The sequence below is a fragment of the Numenius arquata genome, chromosome 6 (assembly GCF_964106895.1).
Source record: "Numenius arquata chromosome 6, bNumArq3.hap1.1, whole genome shotgun sequence".
NCBI classification, from domain to species: Eukaryota; Metazoa; Chordata; class Aves; order Charadriiformes; family Scolopacidae; genus Numenius; species Numenius arquata.
This window is the reverse complement of record NC_133581.1, coordinates 15,269,429-15,291,663: the sequence shown is the minus strand read 5'-3', so window position 1 is coordinate 15,291,663 and position 22,235 is coordinate 15,269,429. Positions and strand designations below refer to the sequence as shown.

Here is a 22,235-nt window from a genome sequence, read left to right as displayed (position 1 = left end):
CTAATGATTTGTAATGTTGACCAGAGGTATTCATAATTCTGACCATGATATGGAGGATCAGAAAAAGTTTTGTTTTCCAAATTTAAAGCAAAGACTAAAATGAAAATCTTCACTGGTAGGACAAGGTTGTCAATATTCTAGGCGATTGATTTTTTGATGCTAAAAGGAGGTGGGAACCTTAATTTCAGCTGTCTCTTCTGCATGAGGAGTTCTTCTGCGGCTTGGGGAGATAGATCTTAGGTTAAGGGAACTAATGTCCTTTATACTAGCAATGTATACTGTACTTCACTGTCAGCACAGACCAGCAATGTCAAAAAAGAAAATGTGTACAGAAGAAAAGAAAATGTGTACAGAAAAAAAAGATGTGTACAGAAGTACAGGTAAGAAAGCAGGAAAAGAGAAACAGATAAAAGTCTTATAATAGCTCAAATTTTTCTGTTTAGTGAAGGAAAAAAATGCACAAGAAAACTTCCTCTATTAATACAGTAAGAAGGTTTGTTATTTATGCAGTGTAGTGCATCAGAAAGTGTTTTACTAGAATAAAGTCATTAGAAAAGTTTATATGAAAAAGAATTTATAAAGAAAGGCACATAAAATTTTATGACATGAATGTTGCTCATCACCAGTAACTCGTATACTGGTGACCTGAACATAGGAAGTGTAAAGACTAACATTTTTCTTTCTGGTGTCAACTTAATATCGATGTTAGTTATCATAACATAACACAACACAGAAATTACGTACTTGTAGGGGAGGGTAAGTAGCAGAAACACAACCAGGAAATGGAACTCTTTGAGAAGTGGTAGGAACAGGAATTGGGGTTGTTATGGTGGACCATTCAGGGGAAGTAGTGGTTAGAGGAGTAGTAATGTTACAATATGCAGTGTGTCGTTCAACTGTACATGTTGGACTACAGATGGCATAAAATTTACATCCATCACTATCCATTCTGTTGTAAATCAAATCACCTAAAAAAAACCACAACAAAATCGAGTAAATACAAAAAAGGAAACACAGAAAAAAGACCAAAATACATAAGGTAGTACAAAATTCCCAAGAGAAAATGGGGAATAAATTAAAAGAGAAACAGGAAATTGTGATGAAAAATTAAGTGTAAAATAAAAGATACTATAAAAGATAAAAAAAAGTAAACTCACCAGGAGAAAAAATATCATCCCCAATTTTGCAGAAACATGGTGTTATGACAGGGGTAGTAGTAGTGCTGGTGCAGCATACTATAGGTGTGGTAGTGGTGATAAGGGTGGTGGTGGTCGAGGGTGTGCTGCCGGGGCAATTGTAGTTAGGTCTGCAGCAGAGGACGCGGATCTTGTAGTTGAGGCACATCTTGAATTTGCCAGTCTGGTCTTCGTTCTTGCACACCAGCCCAAAGTGGACGTCGCACTGCACGACCTGCCCGACCTGTTGGATGGCGACCTCGGGGTAGTCCTCCGCCCGGCACTCGATTTCCTTTGGATGTTGGCAGACTTCCTTGCCGGCGGCCCGGATGTGCTGGTAGGTTTCGAAGTCTCCCTGGTTGGGCCCCGAGGAGGGGAAGTCGACATCGAACCATTCGCTCCAGGAGCACACTTCGGGTTCACAGGTGGTAGTGGATTGGGTGGTGGTGGTGGTTTGGCTCTTGACGGTGTAGGATGTGGGAGGTGTCGTCGTGGGGGTGATGGTGTTGGTGGTGGAGGTTTGCATTGTGGTTTCAGAGGAGGTGGGCTGCGTGGTGGAGGTGGAGGTGGTGACTGTGGTGGAGGTTGGGGCGGTGCTGGTTGGTAGGATGAAGGTGGTGACGGTGGGGCCGGTGGTGGTCGAGGGTGTGCTGCCGGGGCAATTGTAGTTAGGTCTGCAGCAGAGGACGCGGATCTTGTAGTTGAGGCACATCTTGAATTTGCCAGTCTGGTCTTCGTTCTTGCACACCAGCCCAAAGTGGACGTCGCACTGCACGACCTGCCCGACCTGTTGGATGGCGACCTCGGGGTAGTCCTCCGCCCGGCACTCGATTTCCTTTGGATGTTGGCAGACTTCCTTGCCGGCGGCCCGGATGTGCTGGTAGGTTTCGAAGTCTCCCTGGTTGGGCCCCGAGGAGGGGAAGTCGACGTCGAACCATTCGCTCCAGGAGCACACTTCGGGTTCACAGGTGGTAGTGGATTGGGTGGTGGTGGTGGTTTGGCTCTTGACGGTGTAGGATGTGGGAGGTGTCGTCGTGGGGGTGATGGTGTTGGTGGTGGAGGTTTGCATTGTGGTTTCAGAGGAGGTGGGCTGCGTGGTGGAGGTGGAGGTGGTGACTGTGGTGGAGGTTGGGGCGGTGCCGGTTGAGCTGCTGAAGGTGGTGACGGTGGGGCCGGTGGTGGTCGAGGGTGTGCTGCCGGGGCAATTGTAGTTAGGTCTGCAGCAGAGGACGCGGATCTTGTAGTTGAGGCACATCTTGAATTTGCCAGTCTGGTCTTCGTTCTTGCACACCAGCCCAAAGTGGACGTCGCACTGCACGACCTGCCCGACCTGTTGGATGGCGACCTCGGGGTAGTCCTCCGCCCGGCACTCGATTTCCTTTGGATGTTGGCAGACTTCCTTGCCGGCGGCCCGGATGTGCTGGTAGGTTTCGAAGTCTCCCTGGTTGGGCCCCGAGGAGGGGAAGTCGACGTCGAACCATTCGCTCCAGGAGCACACTTCGGGTTCACAGGTGGTAGTGGGTTGGGTGGTGGTGGTGGTTTGGCTCTTGACGGTGTAGGATGTGGGAGGTGTCGTCGTGGGGGTGATGGTGTTGGTGGTGGAGGTTTGCATTGTGGTTTCAGAGGAGGTGGGCTGCGTGGTGGAGGTGGAGGTGGTGACTGTGGTGGAGGTTGGGGCGGTGCCGGTTGAGCTGCTGAAGGTGGTGACGGTGGGGCCGGTGGTGGTCGAGGGTGTGCTGCCGGGGCAATTGTAGTTAGGTCTGCAGCAGAGGACGCGGATCTTGTAGTTGAGGCACATCTTGAATTTGCCAGTCTGGTCTTCGTTCTTGCACACCAGCCCAAAGTGGACGTCGCACTGCACGACCTGCCCGACCTGTTGGATGGCGACCTCGGGGTAGTCCTCCGCCCGGCACTCGATTTCCTTTGGATGTTGGCAGACTTCCTTGCCGGCGGCCCGGATGTGCTGGTAGGTTTCGAAGTCTCCCTGGTTGGGCCCCGAGGAGGGGAAGTCGACGTCGAACCATTCGCTCCAGGAGCACACTTCGGGTTCACAGGTGGTAGTGGGTTGGGTGGTGGTGGTGGTTTGGCTCTTGACGGTGTAGGATGTGGGAGGTGTCGTCGTGGGGGTGATGGTGTTGGTGGTGGAGGTTTGCATTGTGGTTTCAGAGGAGGTGGGCTGCGTGGTGGAGGTGGAGGTGGTGACTGTGGTGGAGGTTGGGGCGGTGCCGGTTGAGCTGCTGAAGGTGGTGACGGTGGGGCCGGTGGTGGTCGAGGGTGTGCTGCCGGGGCAATTGTAGTTAGGTCTGCAGCAGAGGACGCGGATCTTGTAGTTGAGGCACATCTTGAATTTGCCAGTCTGGTCTTCGTTCTTGCACACCAGCCCAAAGTGGACGTCGCACTGCACGACCTGCCCGACCTGTTGGATGGCGACCTCGGGGTAGTCCTCCGCCCGGCACTCGATTTCCTTTGGATGTTGGCAGACTTCCTTGCCGGCGGCCCGGATGTGCTGGTAGGTTTCGAAGTCTCCCTGGTTGGGCCCCGAGGAGGGGAAGTCGACGTCGAACCATTCGCTCCAGGAGCACACTTCGGGTTCACAGGTGGTAGTGGGTTGGGTGGTGGTGGTGGTTTGGCTCTTGACGGTGTAGGATGTGGGAGGTGTCGTCGTGGGGGTGATGGTGTTGGTGGTGGAGGTTTGCATTGTGGTTTCAGAGGAGGTGGGCTGCGTGGTGGAGGTGGAGGTGGTGACTGTGGTGGAGGTTGGGGCGGTGCCGGTTGAGCTGCTGAAGGTGGTGACGGTGGGGCCGGTGGTGGTCGAGGGTGTGCTGCCGGGGCAATTGTAGTTAGGTCTGCAGCAGAGGACGCGGATCTTGTAGTTGAGGCACATCTTGAATTTGCCAGTCTGGTCTTCGTTCTTGCACACCAGCCCAAAGTGGACGTCGCACTGCACGACCTGCCCGACCTGTTGGATGGCGACCTCGGGGTAGTCCTCCGCCCGGCACTCGATTTCCTTTGGATGTTGGCAGACTTCCTTGCCGGCGGCCCGGATGTGCTGGTAGGTTTCGAAGTCTCCCTGGTTGGGCCCCGAGGAGGGGAAGTCGACGTCGAACCATTCGCTCCAGGAGCACACTTCGGGTTCACAGGTGGTAGTGGGTTGGGTGGTGGTGGTGGTTTGGCTCTTGACGGTGTAGGATGTGGGAGGTGTCGTCGTGGGGGTGATGGTGTTGGTGGTGGAGGTTTGCATTGTGGTTTCAGAGGAGGTGGGCTGCGTGGTGGAGGTGGAGGTGGTGACTGTGGTGGAGGTTGGGGCGGTGCCGGTTGAGCTGCTGAAGGTGGTGACGGTGGGGCCGGTGGTGGTCGAGGGTGTGCTGCCGGGGCAATTGTAGTTAGGTCTGCAGCAGAGGACGCGGATCTTGTAGTTGAGGCACATCTTGAATTTGCCAGTCTGGTCTTCGTTCTTGCACACCAGCCCAAAGTGGACGTCGCACTGCACGACCTGCCCGACCTGTTGGATGGCGACCTCGGGGTAGTCCTCCGCCCGGCACTCGATTTCCTTTGGATGTTGGCAGACTTCCTTGCCGGCGGCCCGGATGTGCTGGTAGGTTTCGAAGTCTCCCTGGTTGGGCCCCGAGGAGGGGAAGTCGACGTCGAACCATTCGCTCCAGGAGCACACTTCGGGTTCACAGGTGGTAGTGGATTGGGTGGTGGTGGTGGTTTGGCTCTTGACGGTGTAGGATGTGGGAGGTGTCGTCGTGGGGGTGATGGTGTTGGTGGTGGAGGTTTGCATTGTGGTTTCAGAGGAGGTGGGCTGCGTGGTGGAGGTGGAGGTGGTGACTGTGGTGGAGGTTGGGGCGGTGCCGGTTGAGCTGCTGAAGGTGGTGACGGTGGGGCCGGTGGTGGTCGAGGGTGTGCTGCCGGGGCAATTGTAGTTAGGTCTGCAGCAGAGGACGCGGATCTTGTAGTTGAGGCACATCTTGAATTTGCCAGTCTGGTCTTCGTTCTTGCACACCAGCCCAAAGTGGACGTCGCACTGCACGACCTGCCCGACCTGTTGGATGGCGACCTCGGGGTAGTCCTCCGCCCGGCACTCGATTTCCTTTGGATGTTGGCAGACTTCCTTGCCGGCGGCCCGGATGTGCTGGTAGGTTTCGAAGTCTCCCTGGTTGGGCCCCGAGGAGGGGAAGTCGACGTCGAACCATTCGCTCCAGGAGCACACTTCGGGTTCACAGGTGGTAGTGGGTTGGGTGGTGGTGGTGGTTTGGCTCTTGACGGTGTAGGATGTGGGAGGTGTCGTCGTGGGGGTGATGGTGTTGGTGGTGGAGGTTTGCATTGTGGTTTCAGAGGAGGTGGGCTGCGTGGTGGAGGTGGAGGTGGTGACTGTGGTGGAGGTTGGGGCGGTGCCGGTTGAGCTGCTGAAGGTGGTGACGGTGGGGCCGGTGGTGGTCGAGGGTGTGCTGCCGGGGCAATTGTAGTTAGGTCTGCAGCAGAGGACGCGGATCTTGTAGTTGAGGCACATCTTGAATTTGCCAGTCTGGTCTTCGTTCTTGCACACCAGCCCAAAGTGGACGTCGCACTGCACGACCTGCCCGACCTGTTGGATGGCGACCTCGGGGTAGTCCTCCGCCCGGCACTCGATTTCCTTTGGATGTTGGCAGACTTCCTTGCCGGCGGCCCGGATGTGCTGGTAGGTTTCGAAGTCTCCCTGGTTGGGCCCCGAGGAGGGGAAGTCGACGTCGAACCATTCGCTCCAGGAGCACACTTCGGGTTCACAGGTGGTAGTGGATTGGGTGGTGGTGGTGGTTTGGCTCTTGACGGTGTAGGATGTGGGAGGTGTCGTCGTGGGGGTGATGGTGTTGGTGGTGGAGGTTTGCATTGTGGTTTCAGAGGAGGTGGGCTGCGTGGTGGAGGTGGAGGTGGTGACTGTGGTGGAGGTTGGGGCGGTGCCGGTTGAGCTGCTGAAGGTGGTGACGGTGGGGCCGGTGGTGGTCGAGGGTGTGCTGCCGGGGCAATTGTAGTTAGGTCTGCAGCAGAGGACGCGGATCTTGTAGTTGAGGCACATCTTGAATTTGCCAGTCTGGTCTTCGTTCTTGCACACCAGCCCAAAGTGGACGTCGCACTGCACGACCTGCCCGACCTGTTGGATGGCGACCTCGGGGTAGTCCTCCGCCCGGCACTCGATTTCCTTTGGATGTTGGCAGACTTCCTTGCCGGCGGCCCGGATGTGCTGGTAGGTTTCGAAGTCTCCCTGGTTGGGCCCCGAGGAGGGGAAGTCGACGTCGAACCATTCGCTCCAGGAGCACACTTCGGGTTCACAGGTGGTAGTGGGTTGGGTGGTGGTGGTGGTTTGGCTCTTGACGGTGTAGGATGTGGGAGGTGTCGTCGTGGGGGTGATGGTGTTGGTGGTGGAGGTTTGCATTGTGGTTTCAGAGGAGGTGGGCTGCGTGGTGGAGGTGGAGGTGGTGACTGTGGTGGAGGTTGGGGCGGTGCCGGTTGAGCTGATGAAGGTGGTGACGGTGGGGCCGGTGGTGGTCGAGGGTGTGCTGCCGGGGCAATTGTAGTTAGGTCTGCAGCAGAGGACGCGGATCTTGTAGTTGAGGCACATCTTGAATTTGCCAGTCTGGTCTTCGTTCTTGCACACCAGCCCAAAGTGGACGTCGCACTGCACGACCTGCCCGACCTGTTGGATGGCGACCTCGGGGTAGTCCTCCGCCCGGCACTCGATTTCCTTTGGATGTTGGCAGACTTCCTTGCCGGCGGCCCGGATGTGCTGGTAGGTTTCGAAGTCTCCCTGGTTGGGCCCCGAGGAGGGGAAGTCGACGTCGAACCATTCGCTCCAGGAGCACACTTCGGGTTCACAGGTGGTAGTGGATTGGGTGGTGGTGGTGGTTTGGCTCTTGACGGTGTAGGATGTGGGAGGTGTCGTCGTGGGGGTGATGGTGTTGGTGGTGGAGGTTTGCATTGTGGTTTCAGAGGAGGTGGGCTGCGTGGTGGAGGTGGAGGTGGTGACTGTGGTGGAGGTTGGGGCGGTGCCGGTTGAGCTGCTGAAGGTGGTGACGGTGGGGCCGGTGGTGGTCGAGGGTGTGCTGCCGGGGCAATTGTAGTTAGGTCTGCAGCAGAGGACGCGGATCTTGTAGTTGAGGCACATCTTGAATTTGCCAGTCTGGTCTTCGTTCTTGCACACCAGCCCAAAGTGGACGTCACACTGCACGACCTGCCCGACCTGTTGGATGGCGACCTCGGGGTAGTCCTCCGCCCGGCACTCGATTTCCTTTGGATGTTGGCAGACTTCCTTGCCGGCGGCCCGGATGTGCTGGTAGGTTTCGAAGTCTCCCTGGTTGGGCCCCGAGGAGGGGAAGTCGACGTCGAACCATTCGCTCCAGGAGCACACTTCGGGTTCACAGGTGGTAGTGGATTGGGTGGTGGTGGTGGTTTGGCTCTTGACGGTGTAGGATGTGGGAGGTGTCGTCGTGGGGGTGATGGTGTTGGTGGTGGAGGTTTGCATTGTGGTTTCAGAGGAGGTGGGCTGCGTGGTGGAGGTGGTGACTGTGGTGGAGGTTGGGGCGGTGCCGGTCGAGCTGCTGAAGGTGGTGACGGTGGGGCCGGTGGTGGTCGAGGGTGTGCTGCCGGGGCAATTGTAGTTAGGTCTGCAGCAGAGGACGCGGATCTTGTAGTTGAGGCACATCTTGAATTTGCCAGTCTGGTCTTCGTTCTTGCACACCAGCCCAAAGTGGACGTCGCACTGCACGACCTGCCCGACCTGTTGGATGGCGACCTCGGGGTAGTCCTCCGCCCGGCACTCGATTTCCTTTGGATGTTGGCAGACTTCCTTGCCGGCGGCCCGGATGTGCTGGTAGGTTTCGAAGTCTCCCTGGTTGGGCCCCGAGGAGGGGAAGTCGACGTCGAACCATTCGCTCCAGGAGCACACTTCGGGTTCACAGGTGGTAGTGGATTGGGTGGTGGTGGTGGTTTGGCTCTTGACGGTGTAGGATGTGGGAGGTGTCGTCGTGGGGGTGATGGTGTTGGTGGTGGAGGTTTGCATTGTGGTTTCAGAGGAGGTGGGCTGCGTGGTGGAGGTGGAGGTGGTGACTGTGGTGGAGGTTGGGGCGGTGCCGGTTGAGCTGCTGAAGGTGGTGACGGTGGGGCCGGTGGTGGTCGAGGGTGTGCTGCCGGGGCAATTGTAGTTAGGTCTGCAGCAGAGGACGCGGATCTTGTAGTTGAGGCACATCTTGAATTTGCCAGTCTGGTCTTCGTTCTTGCACACCAGCCCAAAGTGGACGTCGCACTGCACGACCTGCCCGACCTGTTGGATGGCGACCTCGGGGTAGTCCTCCGCCCGGCACTCGATTTCCTTTGGATGTTGGCAGACTTCCTTGCCGGCGGCCCGGATGTGCTGGTAGGTTTCGAAGTCTCCCTGGTTGGGCCCCGAGGAGGGGAAGTCGACGTCGAACCATTCGCTCCAGGAGCACACTTCGGGTTCACAGGTGGTAGTGGATTGGGTGGTGGTGGTGGTTTGGCTCTTGACGGTGTAGGATGTGGGAGGTGTCGTCGTGGGGGTGATGGTGTTGGTGGTGGAGGTTTGCATTGTGGTTTCAGAGGAGGTGGGCTGCGTGGTGGAGGTGGAGGTGGTGACTGTGGTGGAGGTTGGGGCGGTGCCGGTTGAGCTGCTGAAGGTGGTGACGGTGGGGCCGGTGGTGGTCGAGGGTGTGCTGCCGGGGCAATTGTAGTTAGGTCTGCAGCAGAGGACGCGGATCTTGTAGTTGAGGCACATCTTGAATTTGCCAGTCTGGTCTTCGTTCTTGCACACCAGCCCAAAGTGGACGTCGCACTGCACGACCTGCCCGACCTGTTGGATGGCGACCTCGGGGTAGTCCTCCGCCCGGCACTCGATTTCCTTTGGATGTTGGCAGACTTCCTTGCCGGCGGCCCGGATGTGCTGGTAGGTTTCGAAGTCTCCCTGGTTGGGCCCCGAGGAGGGGAAGTCGACGTCGAACCATTCGCTCCAGGAGCACACTTCGGGTTCACAGGTGGTAGTGGATTGGGTGGTGGTGGTGGTTTGGCTCTTGACGGTGTAGGATGTGGGAGGTGTCGTCGTGGGGGTGATGGTGTTGGTGGTGGAGGTTTGCATTGTGGTTTCAGAGGAGGTGGGCTGCGTGGTGGAGGTGGAGGTGGTGACTGTGGTGGAGGTTGGGGCGGTGCCGGTTGAGCTGCTGAAGGTGGTGACGGTGGGGCCGGTGGTGGTCGAGGGTGTGCTGCCGGGGCAATTGTAGTTAGGTCTGCAGCAGAGGACGCGGATCTTGTAGTTGAGGCACATCTTGAATTTGCCAGTCTGGTCTTCGTTCTTGCACACCAGCCCAAAGTGGACGTCGCACTGCACGACCTGCCCGACCTGTTGGATGGCGACCTCGGGGTAGTCCTCCGCCCGGCACTCGATTTCCTTTGGATGTTGGCAGACTTCCTTGCCGGCGGCCCGGATGTGCTGGTAGGTTTCGAAGTCTCCCTGGTTGGGCCCCGAGGAGGGGAAGTCGACGTCGAACCATTCGCTCCAGGAGCACACTTCGGGTTCACAGGTGGTAGTGGATTGGGTGGTGGTGGTGGTTTGGCTCTTGACGGTGTAGGATGTGGGAGGTGTCGTCGTGGGGGTGATGGTGTTGGTGGTGGAGGTTTGCATTGTGGTTTCAGAGGAGGTGGGCTGCGTGGTGGAGGTGGTGACTGTGGTGGAGGTTGGGGCGGTGCCGGTTGAGCTGCTGAAGGTGGTGGCGGTGGGGCCGGTGGTGGTCGAGGGTGTGCTGCCGGGGCAATTGTAGTTAGGTCTGCAGCAGAGGACGCGGATCTTGTAGTTGAGGCACATCTTGAATTTGCCAGTCTGGTCTTCGTTCTTGCACACCAGCCCAAAGTGGACGTCGCACTGCACGACCTGCCCGACCTGTTGGATGGCGACCTCGGGGTAGTCCTCCGCCCGGCACTCGATTTCCTTTGGATGTTGGCAGACTTCCTTGCCGGCGGCCCGGATGTGCTGGTAGGTTTCGAAGTCTCCCTGGTTGGGCCCCGAGGAGGGGAAGTCGACGTCGAACCATTCGCTCCAGGAGCACACTTCGGGTTCACAGGTGGTAGTGGATTGGGTGGTGGTGGTGGTTTGGCTCTTGACGGTGTAGGATGTGGGAGGTGTCGTCGTGGGGGTGATGGTGTTGGTGGTGGAGGTTTGCATTGTGGTTTCAGAGGAGGTGGGCTGCGTGGTGGAGGTGGAGGTGGTGACTGTGGTGGAGGTTGGGGCGGTGCCGGTTGAGCTGCTGAAGGTGGTGACGGTGGGGCCGGTGGTGGTCGAGGGTGTGCTGCCGGGGCAATTGTAGTTAGGTCTGCAGCAGAGGACGCGGATCTTGTAGTTGAGGCACATCTTGAATTTGCCAGTCTGGTCTTCGTTCTTGCACACCAGCCCAAAGTGGACGTCGCACTGCACGACCTGCCCGACCTGTTGGATGGCGACCTCGGGGTAGTCCTCCGCCCGGCACTCGATTTCCTTTGGATGTTGGCAGACTTCCTTGCCGGCGGCCCGGATGTGCTGGTAGGTTTCGAAGTCTCCCTGGTTGGGCCCCGAGGAGGGGAAGTCGACGTCGAACCATTCGCTCCAGGAGCACACTTCGGGTTCACAGGTGGTAGTGGGTTGGGTGGTGGTGGTGGTTTGGCTCTTGACGGTGTAGGATGTGGGAGGTGTCGTCGTTGTTTTTGAGACTGTTGTGGTTTTTATTTCCAGTTGTGTGTGTGTTGTTGATTGTGATGTAGTTCTGGTATGAATATATTCTGTTTCTGGTGCAGGTGTTGATTCTGTAGTTGTCTTATGCTTTGTTTGTAAGTGAGGCGTTGTTGGTAGTTCTGTGTTTGATGTACTTAGAGTTGTAGAGAACATTGAGGTTGGTTTTGTTGTTCCTGTACTTGTAGGCGTTGCTGTTGTTGTCTGGCATGGTACTGTTATATTTCTACAGCATTTAAATCTTAGTTCGTAGTTGTAGCAAATGGGTGGTAGTTGGTCTTTATTGTAGCATTTCAACCCTTCTTCTGTATTACATGTTATGTCTTGCTCCAGTAGGTGATATGGTGTATTTGGGAACCTTACTGCTCTGCATTCTACCTCCTTTCTGGTATCACAGACTTTGTACCCGTTATTTTCAATGTTCTGAATTGTATCAAAATCTCCATCATTGTATCCAGAGCCTGGATAACTTACATCGTACCACCTTGACCAGTAACATTCTTCTTTAATACAAGGAGGAGTTGAAGGAGAAGTTGTGACAGGAGGTGTCATTTCTGTTGTGCTAGTGGTTGTTTCTTTAGTAGATGAAGGTATGAATGTTGTTGTTTTATAAGTTTTAGTAACTAGTGATGTAGTGGTTGAAAATGATGTATTTTCTTCAGTTTGACTTGATGTTTCTGTGCTCTTAGCTGCAGTTGTGATCGGTGTTGATGTGCTGAAATGAGTTGTGGAAGAGCATGGTACAAAAACACAGCATAAAATTCTGATTTCATAATTGTTGCACAGTGTTGAAATTTGATCTCTGTTGTAACATACAAGCCCAGCTGTTGTACTGCATTCTACTTTTTGGCCAAGGTCCTTCAGTGGTATATTAGGGAATTTCTCTGCTCTGCATTGAACAGCCCGTGGAGCTTTACAGACTGCATAACCTTTAGCTCTCAAATCATCAAAGGTTTCAAAATCTCCACCATCGTAGCCAGGGGTTTGCAGACTCCCATCATACCATTCTGACCACTCACAGACTTCACGAACACATGCAGATGTAGTTGGTGACACTGTGAAAGAGAAAAAGAAGAGACCATGAGACTTAGAATCAATTCCCTTAGATATTCTATTTTTATAATATTATATGGGCTGAAAATTTCATTAAGGTCATTTACTTGCATTGTGAGCCCGTAGTGCATCAGTTTAGTGTATTTATAATTTAATATGAAGTAGCACAGAAAATCCATTACCCAGCAATTTGATGTACTGACGTGCTTGGAACTGTTGCTTCCCAAGAGAACGTCAACTATCTTTTACAAAATGCTAAAATAAGTCTTGGGCATAATTTATACACATTGGCAGAAAGAAAAAATCTCACTTTTTTTTAGATTTGATTTAGTGTTACTACTTGGTTTGTATTTTGCTTCCATATTTATTAATACCTCTGGAATGTCAAAGCCCAGATTCAAATCCAGTGGAATGAATAACATTTCATCTGTGCATCAAGATTCATAGCTACATTTTTTTTTTCAAAATAATTTGAATCCTCGTGTAATATGCTGCATTGTCTTTGTGCCTCTGTTTGAAGTAAAAGACATCTAATGAAACGTTATGAGTGCCTCTACACTCTTGTCTAAAGAAACCATTTACTGGTTGGAGAGCAGTCCATAAGCTTCTGTAGGTGAATTGTCATTGTGAAATGGTTGGAAAAAGACTAATGAATTCCGGCAGTGCCGGTGGTTTCTGTGATTTCAAAACTTGTAGTTCTAAATTTTAACACGTGCCCATAGTAATTAGAGATTATCAGCCTGAAGAATGCTGAACAGGAATTCTAGAAATAAAAATTTCAGTATCTCAATGTCAATATCTGAGCAATCCACTTAGTACTGTAATGATAAATACCATGAACCCTACCAGGAATTTTACAGAAAGGAATAATTCTGTAATTTAATAGGAAAAATAGTGATTTTTTTGTTCAGTAAAGATTATTCCTGGTATAGCAATAGTTCTAATTACAGATAATAAGTCTGACACTGTTTTTTATCATTCACTATGAAGATATGCAAAATAATAGTATTAAACCACTATGCGGTGCTTTCCATTTTGGTGTTTCAGAAGTGTTTTTATTTTCTCTTTTTATTTCCTTGTATCAATTTGGTTACCAGATACTGACTGAAACAAAACGCTAATAACAAATGAGACTTACTGTCATCTGTTTTGAAGATGTATTAGTTCATTTATGTTGTTAGTGTGGGCATGGCATTGTAGCTATATTTTAGTCACTAATGAATAGAACACACTTGTATGGGCTATGAAGGATGTACCTGTGGAAGTAGTGGCAGGTGGCGTAGTGCTGAAATGAAAAGTTGTTGCTGTTGTGGGTGATGTTGAGATTGGACATTCATAGACAACCCTTTGGAGTGTTCCATTGGGACCACAGATTGCGACAATACACCCTCCTGTGCCATCTGTAGTATTGTAGATCACATCTTTATAGTTGTATTTCTGTCCCTCATAAATGCAGACACATTCTGTAAATCAAAAGAGAGTGTTATTCCTTGGTATGTGAAACACAGAGCAGAGTACCTCAAGTGCATCCTATTCAGATAAAAAAAAAAAAAATTGTCAACATACCATATTCATCATATTTGCATTTTTTCCCATGCTTTGTGCATTCACTGAAAAGATAAAAAAGGAGATGTATGTCAATATATAGGTTCATGACATCATATTATTGTCTCTTTCTTTTTTTTTTCCTATTGATCCTTTGCTACTCATTATGTGTTTAAATGTAGAAAGACCCTATCTTCTCTGAGTTAGATATTCAGTTCTGCTGTACAAATTCAGGTTATGTAGGATCACTCAGTCTTCTGTCAAGAAAGGCAAATTTTCTGTGCCAGTATACTAAATATGCAGTATTTAGTGGAGGCTGGGCAAATATGTAGGGAGGGGTGATTTGAAATGTTATCTCCCTGATAGGTACACTTATGTTTTGGAAGGGAAAGTGCAGTAAATGTATCACTTGAGAAAGGATCACTGTATCACAGATGTTGATGCTGCCTACACAGAGAACTTCCATCAGACTTCCAAAAGATGCAAGAATGCATTCTGTTTTTAAAGGAAATTTATCTATTATCTGTTAAGAGCTGCATCTTGACATATTTATTTACAGTGACTAAAGGCATCTGTACAGTGAATAAACTTAAATATAGATATGTATTTAACAGGTTAGGTTTAGTGCTGTTAATGACATAGATGATGCAGGCAAAGCTGTCTATGGACTACAAAACATGCCATGAAAGTAGGGTAGCTCAGGTGGGCTTCGTGCTAAGCTCTTTGCTGCTCTGGGTGCACTGCTTAAAGTATTCAAGTGTAGCTACTATAAAGGTATCTTGGTACAGGTGTTAACTGCTTCATAACTGGATCTGCTAACGTCATGCTATTTGATAGAAGGCTTAGAGCACTTGTCCCAGAATGCCATCAGTTCTGACAGAATGTGTGGGAATACTTGCTGACTGTTACAAATATGCAAGTAGCAGTGCAGTAACAGAAACAAACTCAAAACTATGCAGATTAGTTGTCTACTAACTTATAAGTAATTTCACATAACAATTTTAGGGATATTCTAATAAAAATTCTCAGACTATCGCCACAACTATTACTATTACTATTTTAATTTGGTTTTACTTAATTTATCAATTTAAAAGTACTTTATTAAGAATACAGAATAATTAATAGTAAAAAAAATATATATAAATAATAGTAAATTAATCTCTCTATGGTAAAATGTTTCACCATGTCATCATTTAAGTTCCTGAGAATGTAGAAAAATTAGAATAATTCGTCAGCCTGTGACTGGCCTAGTTCCTGTTGGCAGACAAAAAACCTTAATGCATAATGAATTGTTTCACAACTTTAAACTCAATGCTTAAAAATCTTTACTAATCCTACCATGATTGACAATTCTGCTCTGAAGGCATCTGCATTCCTGGTTTGTAAATTTTTCCGTTGTCATAACAACCACAATTAGAAACACAAGTCATGGTTTCTTCATCAAAATAGGGCTTATTCTTTGGACAGTGTGGATAGCAGCCTGCAATAAAAAATGAGAGTTATGTTGACACTAGCCTCTCACAAGTAGAAGTAACTCTATACTCTGCTTATATATATCTGCTCTCCCCAAATTGTCTCATTTGTAAGTTGAATTTCAGACTCTGTTAGTGCTATTTCTTTGATTTCACATTAAGCTTTGGAGCATTGTGTTCTTTATCTTCACTCCAAACAAGTTCATGATTCATTAGGGAGTAAGATACTAGTTAGAAAATCTCTTCTTATAATTTCTAATACAAACATGTCACATACTGAGTAATATAAATTTGGTTAATCATATTGCATTTTAGCTTTTTATAAGTAGAATGAGACATGCATAATTATGTTTACCTTCCAAACCTCTCAACTCATGAAGACAGTTCCCCCTTGGGTTATTGCAGGTCTTCATACAAGGGGCTCCACATGGCTTGTAGTGCCACTCACATTCCCCTTGTGGATTGTAGTAATCGCAGAACAGAGCTAGAGGAAGGAGAAACAACAGAAAAAGACCTTTGACCTTTTTGCTCTACAGTCTTTCAGTTTTGCTGGGTAAAAATCCCATGTGATCAGTATTATCACACAGGAGGTGAACAGTATATTGTCTTACTTCTAATTTAATACAATTGTTACACTTCTACCACCTTTTAACACCAATAAAGTTATAAAGCATAGAACAGTTACACACTAAGCATGAAAAATCAATTAATTGAATCACTGATTTTAGCTAGTATGCACTAATATTTATTTACACTGAGCCTGATGTAGGCAGGTGGGAGTGTAATGTAATATTATAGTTCATCAGTTGTGTATCATGATTGACAAGTAAATCAGACACTAATGACACCACTGGTAAAGTTACTATCAGTGATTTCATTTTAAGAAGACAAATTTGTTTCCACTGATTTACCCAGCTGTGTTTGTGGGTTTTTTTGCTGCTTTTAGAATACAGCAGTGCCTCCTACAAATACAATTTTATCCTTCTTTCTCTCAACATTCTACTTGTTTTTCCTTATTTCTTCTGTTTTCTTTGCCTCTGGACTCCTTCAAAAAGTAGTAGGGTGAGACTCACGACAAATGGATGGGGTTCTCCATGAAATGCAAATGTCCAGCTCATTGCATGCTTGAGCATAGGCAGCTACTGCTGTACAGAAACATTCACAGTCTCCTCCAGTGTCACAGGCACAAGCGTCATCCACACATGCTTGATAATATTCATTTGGTTCAACCTGTTGTAGAAAACATTTGAGTTTTCATGGATTTGTCCTCTTTGAAAAGGCATTCACTGTCCTAAAAAAGCTGAATAAAGTATGTGAAACTGACAACTTTGCATGTGTGAGAAAGATAAGAAAGGAAGAAACCTGAGAATGCTTTGAACAATCAAGAGGAAAATGTAGAACAAAGCTATCACTAGTAAGTCATAATGCTAAGAACTATTTCATGCTGAAAATACATTTGCAAAAAGAATACTGTTCCATTAGTACAAGCTAGCACACAGCCATATGTATCGGGCGGCTGATATTTATATTCGCAGAAAATTATGCCATTAGAAAATAAAAGTATCCTGAGATTTATCTGTAATTGTCCTTTATATTAAAAAAAACCAACCCAACTATCTATTTCTTTAGCATACTAGTTCAAGGCACAAGCTGAGAAAATGGCAGTGAAAATACTCTCTATGCAGTCTTCCTGGAACTTGGTCTGACTTCACTTTCTCAAGCATTGCAAAGTGTATTTTAGCTTGTTTTTCAGCTATCCCATATAAAAATTAATGTGATCTCTGGCTCAAGAGAATTAAAAATTAATGTAATCTCTGGCTCGAGAATTTAAGTCAGAAGTTTTTGTTATACCTGGGAGTGACACTTCGCAAACACTTCACTGGTAATGATGCTGCATTGCTTCTGTGCCCAGGCTTTCCTGTATGGGTTCGCAGTACACGGATCCTTGGTATGATTGGCATTTGGGCAACTAGAAGACACTTTCCAGCTATTGGCAAACTCCAGCACATTTCCTACCACAGACTGACTGCGAGTAGTGAAGTCATTGTTTCCATTGCCATCATAGTTTCCACAAAGTCCGCAGACATGTCCCTGCATGGAGATAAATACAAAATGACAAAGATCAGTAAGGTACAGTTTCTCAGTATCTGTGAGTAACAGATCTCAGGATTAATTTTATTTAAAATTATCTTGGATTCTTCAGTAACAGACCCGAACATTTTCATAAAATACCTTTCATGAAGAGATGTCTCTAACTTGTTGGAAAGGAAAAGGATAGGAAGCAGACTAGATTAATGGGTTTTGGTTTTAGTATTGAGCTAATTAGTTTTATCTAATCCTGAACATACCTCTTCAGTGAGGGCTTTTCATGAAGAAAGCTATTGATATAGTTGCTGTTATGCCATTGCTGAATAACATATTTTGGGGAAAATGTGTAGTACACAATGTTAGTCAACAAGGATACAAGGATAATAATATGCAATCATTGCTCTTTCAGTCTTCTGGTTACAGACTAAATTTCCATTTTTTTCTTTGACAGATAACATGAATATCTTTCAGAAATAATTTTATCCAGGTTTTGGATTTTAAAATGTACCTGAAAGCTGGGACTAAGTTTGATGAATATACTGGTTTTCTTGTCCCACATGAGTATCAGGCCAACAGTAGTGTCAACCACCAGGTAGATGCCCATGGAACGTATTTGGAATGGCATTTTTCCTCCAGGTGTCCTCTGGATGACATCAGAATGTCCATCACTGAGTACCAGCTCATAGTTCTAGGACAGGAAAAGAAAAAGTTAGAGGCCAATTAAAAAAGTCACCTATTGGGTACGGTTTTATATATTGCCAGTAACTGTTATGGAAATAATAACTCTATTATCATAAAAATAATTCTATTCAACAACCTCATGTTAAGCAATTTCTCTTTAGAATTCCCTCCTTTCCTTTCTCTTGCAGAGAGCAAAATCATTGGCAGTGAGCAAAGAACATTTTCACTGTCTTGGAGGACACTTTCATGATGCAGTCTATCTGTGACAGCTTGTTCTGTCCTTCTGGCACATTAGGCCTGGCATACAACTTATTAAAGCAAATACTTACCCCCAAGAAAACTTTAATAGATTTAGAGCAGGTGGTTCCTGTAGTGCCACATGGAATGTTCTCAGTGATGACTCTGAAGGTTCCCTGATTCATACCTTGTTGACCACAGTAGTTCTGAAACAGTGGAAGGATATTCAGTGTAAACTTGCTACATGGTCATATGTAAAATGCAAGGTACTTTGATAGTCCAAAAATCTGGGAAAGACTATGTTACCTGGATCAGAACATATTCACAATCTCCTTCAAAATCAAAGCGTTTGCCATCAAAGGTGGTGTAATGCCCATCTCCGTAAACAGAACAGGTTTCCAGGCAAGGTTCCTCAGAACAGTGCCATTTTCTGTTTCTACATGTACTACACAAGACAAAAAGCACTCCAAATGTAAAAAAAAAACATATACACAATGTAGCTATATGTACATTCCTGCATGTATGTCAATCTGATTTTTAAAATGCTTTAAGCTTATAATGAAAAAACAAGTTTTTTTTATTCTCAGAAATGCAGCATAGCTCAAGAGGCTTTGGGATTTACCCAAAGATTGTGTTACTTCCTGATGTCATGAATAATTTTGGTTAGAAAATACTTTAAATCCTTCACATTTCCAAATCTTGTTGGATTTATTAAAATGTAGGGATTGCCTGCAAGAAAAAGTTTCTTGACTCGAGTGAATATGACAAAATCCAAACCATATTGTTCTTCTGACCACTTGTAATTTCTGCATTATGTGCTATTATAAAAAACAGGTAGAGCTTGCTTTTTAGGTACTAAGCGGATCATCTTATGTAGGATTCCTTCCTATAAATCTTGATACTGCTAGAGTGAAATGCTGTAATTCACCTAGAGCTTAAACTATTCCCTTTCAGATGCTTGAAAATAATATTTTTCAATATGCCCTTACCAGTTGTTACAGCCAACTCTGATTGATTCTCCTGGACTGTAGGAATTCCCATTGTGAACACATGGACAATCTTCTGGAGCTATACAGCCACCTTTGCCATCTAACACTTGGTTATGAGGACATACACAGCCAGAGACACAGTGGGTTCTGTACTGTAAGGACCACATAGAAAACATGACTTGAAAGATTTCCCTGATGGAAGAGTCCAGCTGCAGCTGGTAATTGTAGAAGAGATCTAGTTTAAAATGCTTTCAACTGGTTATAAAGAATCTATACTTACGCATTCCATATCTAGAGTCTGACAGCTTTTCTGGCATCCTGCTCCTACCACATCTGCAGTGGTATTGCCACAGTCAATGTAGACCATGGGAGGTACACAGACTGAAAGAGAGAAAAGCCATGAGAAAGGTGAGATCAACCATGTGCTTATATCTTTGTATTTCCTTAATGCAAACTGAAGAAAAATAAAATAAGAAGACTCCTTTCTGAGATATGTGTACCCTAATAAAATGTATTTGAGCAGAAAGAGAAACTGAATGATGTTTTGAAGTTATGCTCATCTGCTTTTTTGTGCTTATGCTTGGACTACTCATGGAAATCAGTGTTTAGTCAGCTTTGTGAAAAACTTCCTTTCAGAAAAAAGAAAAAAGCAAGAAAAAGATCATGGTTTACTTTGGTTTGGGTTTTTTTGTTTGTTTGTTTTAGTACTTTTATTTAAAATGTGGTCAGTTTTCTCCTCACATTCAGTGACCAACTACTCTTTTCCCATGGTAATGCAGAGGGTTATAACTTGTTTCAGCCATCTGAAATGTAAGACAGTGTTTCTTTATATATTTCAGAATATGTAGACATCACACAAGTCATTGGTTCATTTTCTTGTTTGATTTCAGACTTGTACAACTAGCATCATTATGACAAAAAAAAAAGAAAGAACTGAAAAGGATGAAAATGGAAACAGAGAGTTAAAAAAACCTGAAGTGATATGTTACCTGGTTCAGGTTTTTCTCCAATGCAGCTCAGCTTTCCATAGGTGCAAGTGCTATAAAAAAAAAAAAAAGGATATGTTTTTGCTTTTCCTCATTTCCTAATGAATTTAAAATAATGAAAAAATACTATGATAAAACAGTGAAAATGTGTCCTTTATCAGAATAGCTTGTACTATTCAAAAATATTTTATATTTGAACAGACCAAAATACAAGTATATTCTATATAAAGATAGGTTTGCTTTGTCCATTTGCCTGGTTAAAAACTGTCCTCCAGAATAGTTCAGATTCCATTCATAATAGAAATAATCTTTAATGGGATTATTAAGTATCTTTCACCAACAAACGAGTATTTTACAGTCATGGGTAAGAACAGTATGTGTGGTGGGGATTGAGTGACTGACTGACTGGGTGGGAGTTTTGCTCTTAGCCAAGGCTAACCCACTACAGTATGATTTGTTGAATTCCTGTGGTAGTTTAAGTACAATCTTCCAAACATGCATAGCCCTAACAATTTTTAAGGATCTGTGATTTTTTGTATTGAAATTATTAGGGAGAGAAATGCATTTGATTTGAATAGACTGAATAAAGTATACATGGTTTCATGATTGCCTATATCCAATCTCATTCTTTTATTTACAAATCTCTTACCAGACAACACCATTATCATGAATAACTTCTCCAGAAGACAGAGGCATTCCTTTGTAGTAACAAGGACAGCTAGAAGCAGGCACACATTTGCCACTTTCATCCATGTAGGTTCCATTTATGCAGGTACAGCCATCAACTGGGACAAACTTGATGCTGCACGTGACATCAGGCTCACTCAGAGACCGGCAGGTGGGTTGACAGGAATCGACATTGTAAGTGTACTTCAAGGATTTCGGACACAAGGTGGTGTATTTTGCTTGAGAGTAAAAAGTTGAGATACATTTGCAGTTCGTTTAAGAATTTATGAAGGTATAAATGCAGTATTTGAGGTAAAGTATATATGATAAACATGGCAATGTATGTACATGTACTTTACTGATATCCTCGATAGTGTAATTGTTTTGTACTGCTAGAGCAGAGTTTTCCCCTACAAATGTGTCACAAATACAAATATTTTGTTCAGGTTAAAAAAAAGAAAGTAATTCAATTATTTTAATGCATAGTGTCTTTTTTCTTCATTGCTACTTTCATATTTTTTGTCAAAATAAATTAAGAAACACTCTACTTCGTTTATTCCTATTGCAAGGATATTGACGTCCGTGTTGCTTCTGCTGGTTCTGAGCTAGTAATCTAACAAAACCTCTTCTTTATATTTCTCTGTTTACTGCTTGTCTTTTTTGGTATTCCCTTCCTCTGCAAATTGTACTTAAAATGTATTTTAACACAATTTACTATGGGAATCCCTGGGAGTTGCTGTGTGGGGACTTCTCAGTGATCATTTTCAGGAGGCAAAGGGAAATAGAACTTACTGCAAGCTTTGCTCCTCCATCCAGTGAGGAGAACTCCTTTAGCAGCGCAGGCTCTGACGTAGCTGGAAAGGGCAGCACACATACAGTCCTCACTCTTCTCACAGTTGCATGTATCAAACATGCAGTTCTAGGGAGAGAGGATGACATATGATCATCAGATTGTCACATTAAAGCCATGGTGCTCTGTACTTTTTAGAGTGTCATGTTCATTAGAGCTAAAAGTGAGTGTAATCCATATGTTTAAGTAAACATATGCCCGTTTTTCATTTGATGATTTCATTGAGCACTTTCAATAAAGATTATTTGCAAGGAGAGTGAGTAATTAGAGGGCCACAATTTTGAACTATTTTTTCTTTTTCTTGTTCTGTTTCACTTTTTCAGGTGTTGGTAGGTTTCTTAGAACAAGTAGAGGGTATTTGATGCCACCCAACTTTTAGGGCTTGGGCTTAGGAGCTTGGGCTCTCTGCATCAGAGTGAAGAAAACAAGAACTCATTTAATGTGTTGCTATGCCAGGCGAGGTCACTATAATGTTATCATTCCAGAAGATGTTTGTTGAACATAATCTTACAGATTTCCAATAGCAGGGAGACTTTGTAAAGTCCCCACACAGTCTGTTCCAGAGCTTCATCACCTTGAATTCCTGGAACACTTTTGTTCACATCTTATCTAAATCTCTTTGTTGCTTCTTACACACATTTCTTGCCTTGTCTTGGATATATGCAGAAGCCTTCTGAGAGCAGTTTGGAGCTACGAAGCAAAGTGCTAGTTAATATTCTGACTAAAGCTTTCCTTATATATCAGAAGGGAT

General features: G+C 46.5%; 1 protein-coding gene across 1 annotated transcript in view; it reads right to left on the bottom strand.

The window, feature by feature from the left end:
- Window positions 1-22,235, bottom strand: part of MUC5AC (mucin 5AC, oligomeric mucus/gel-forming) — a 47,059-nt gene that overhangs the window by 9,180 nt on the left and 15,644 nt on the right. The window contains exons 17-32 of the mRNA XM_074148739.1: window positions 21,427-21,553; window positions 20,618-20,873; window positions 19,972-20,021; window positions 19,263-19,363; window positions 18,983-19,134; window positions 18,300-18,438; window positions 18,086-18,199; window positions 17,584-17,763; window positions 16,839-17,078; window positions 16,061-16,217; window positions 15,343-15,471; window positions 14,854-14,995; window positions 13,537-13,580; window positions 13,227-13,433; window positions 11,847-11,972; window positions 1,237-11,492 (exon numbers count right to left, since the gene is read on the bottom strand). Coding sequence (XP_074004840.1) covers window positions 1,237-11,492; window positions 11,847-11,972; window positions 13,227-13,433; window positions 13,537-13,580; window positions 14,854-14,995; window positions 15,343-15,471; window positions 16,061-16,217; window positions 16,839-17,078; window positions 17,584-17,763; window positions 18,086-18,199; window positions 18,300-18,438; window positions 18,983-19,134; window positions 19,263-19,363; window positions 19,972-20,021; window positions 20,618-20,873; window positions 21,427-21,553 — 12,420 coding nt within the window. The remainder of the gene's footprint in view (window positions 1-1,236; window positions 11,493-11,846; window positions 11,973-13,226; window positions 13,434-13,536; window positions 13,581-14,853; window positions 14,996-15,342; window positions 15,472-16,060; window positions 16,218-16,838; window positions 17,079-17,583; window positions 17,764-18,085; window positions 18,200-18,299; window positions 18,439-18,982; window positions 19,135-19,262; window positions 19,364-19,971; window positions 20,022-20,617; window positions 20,874-21,426; window positions 21,554-22,235) is intronic.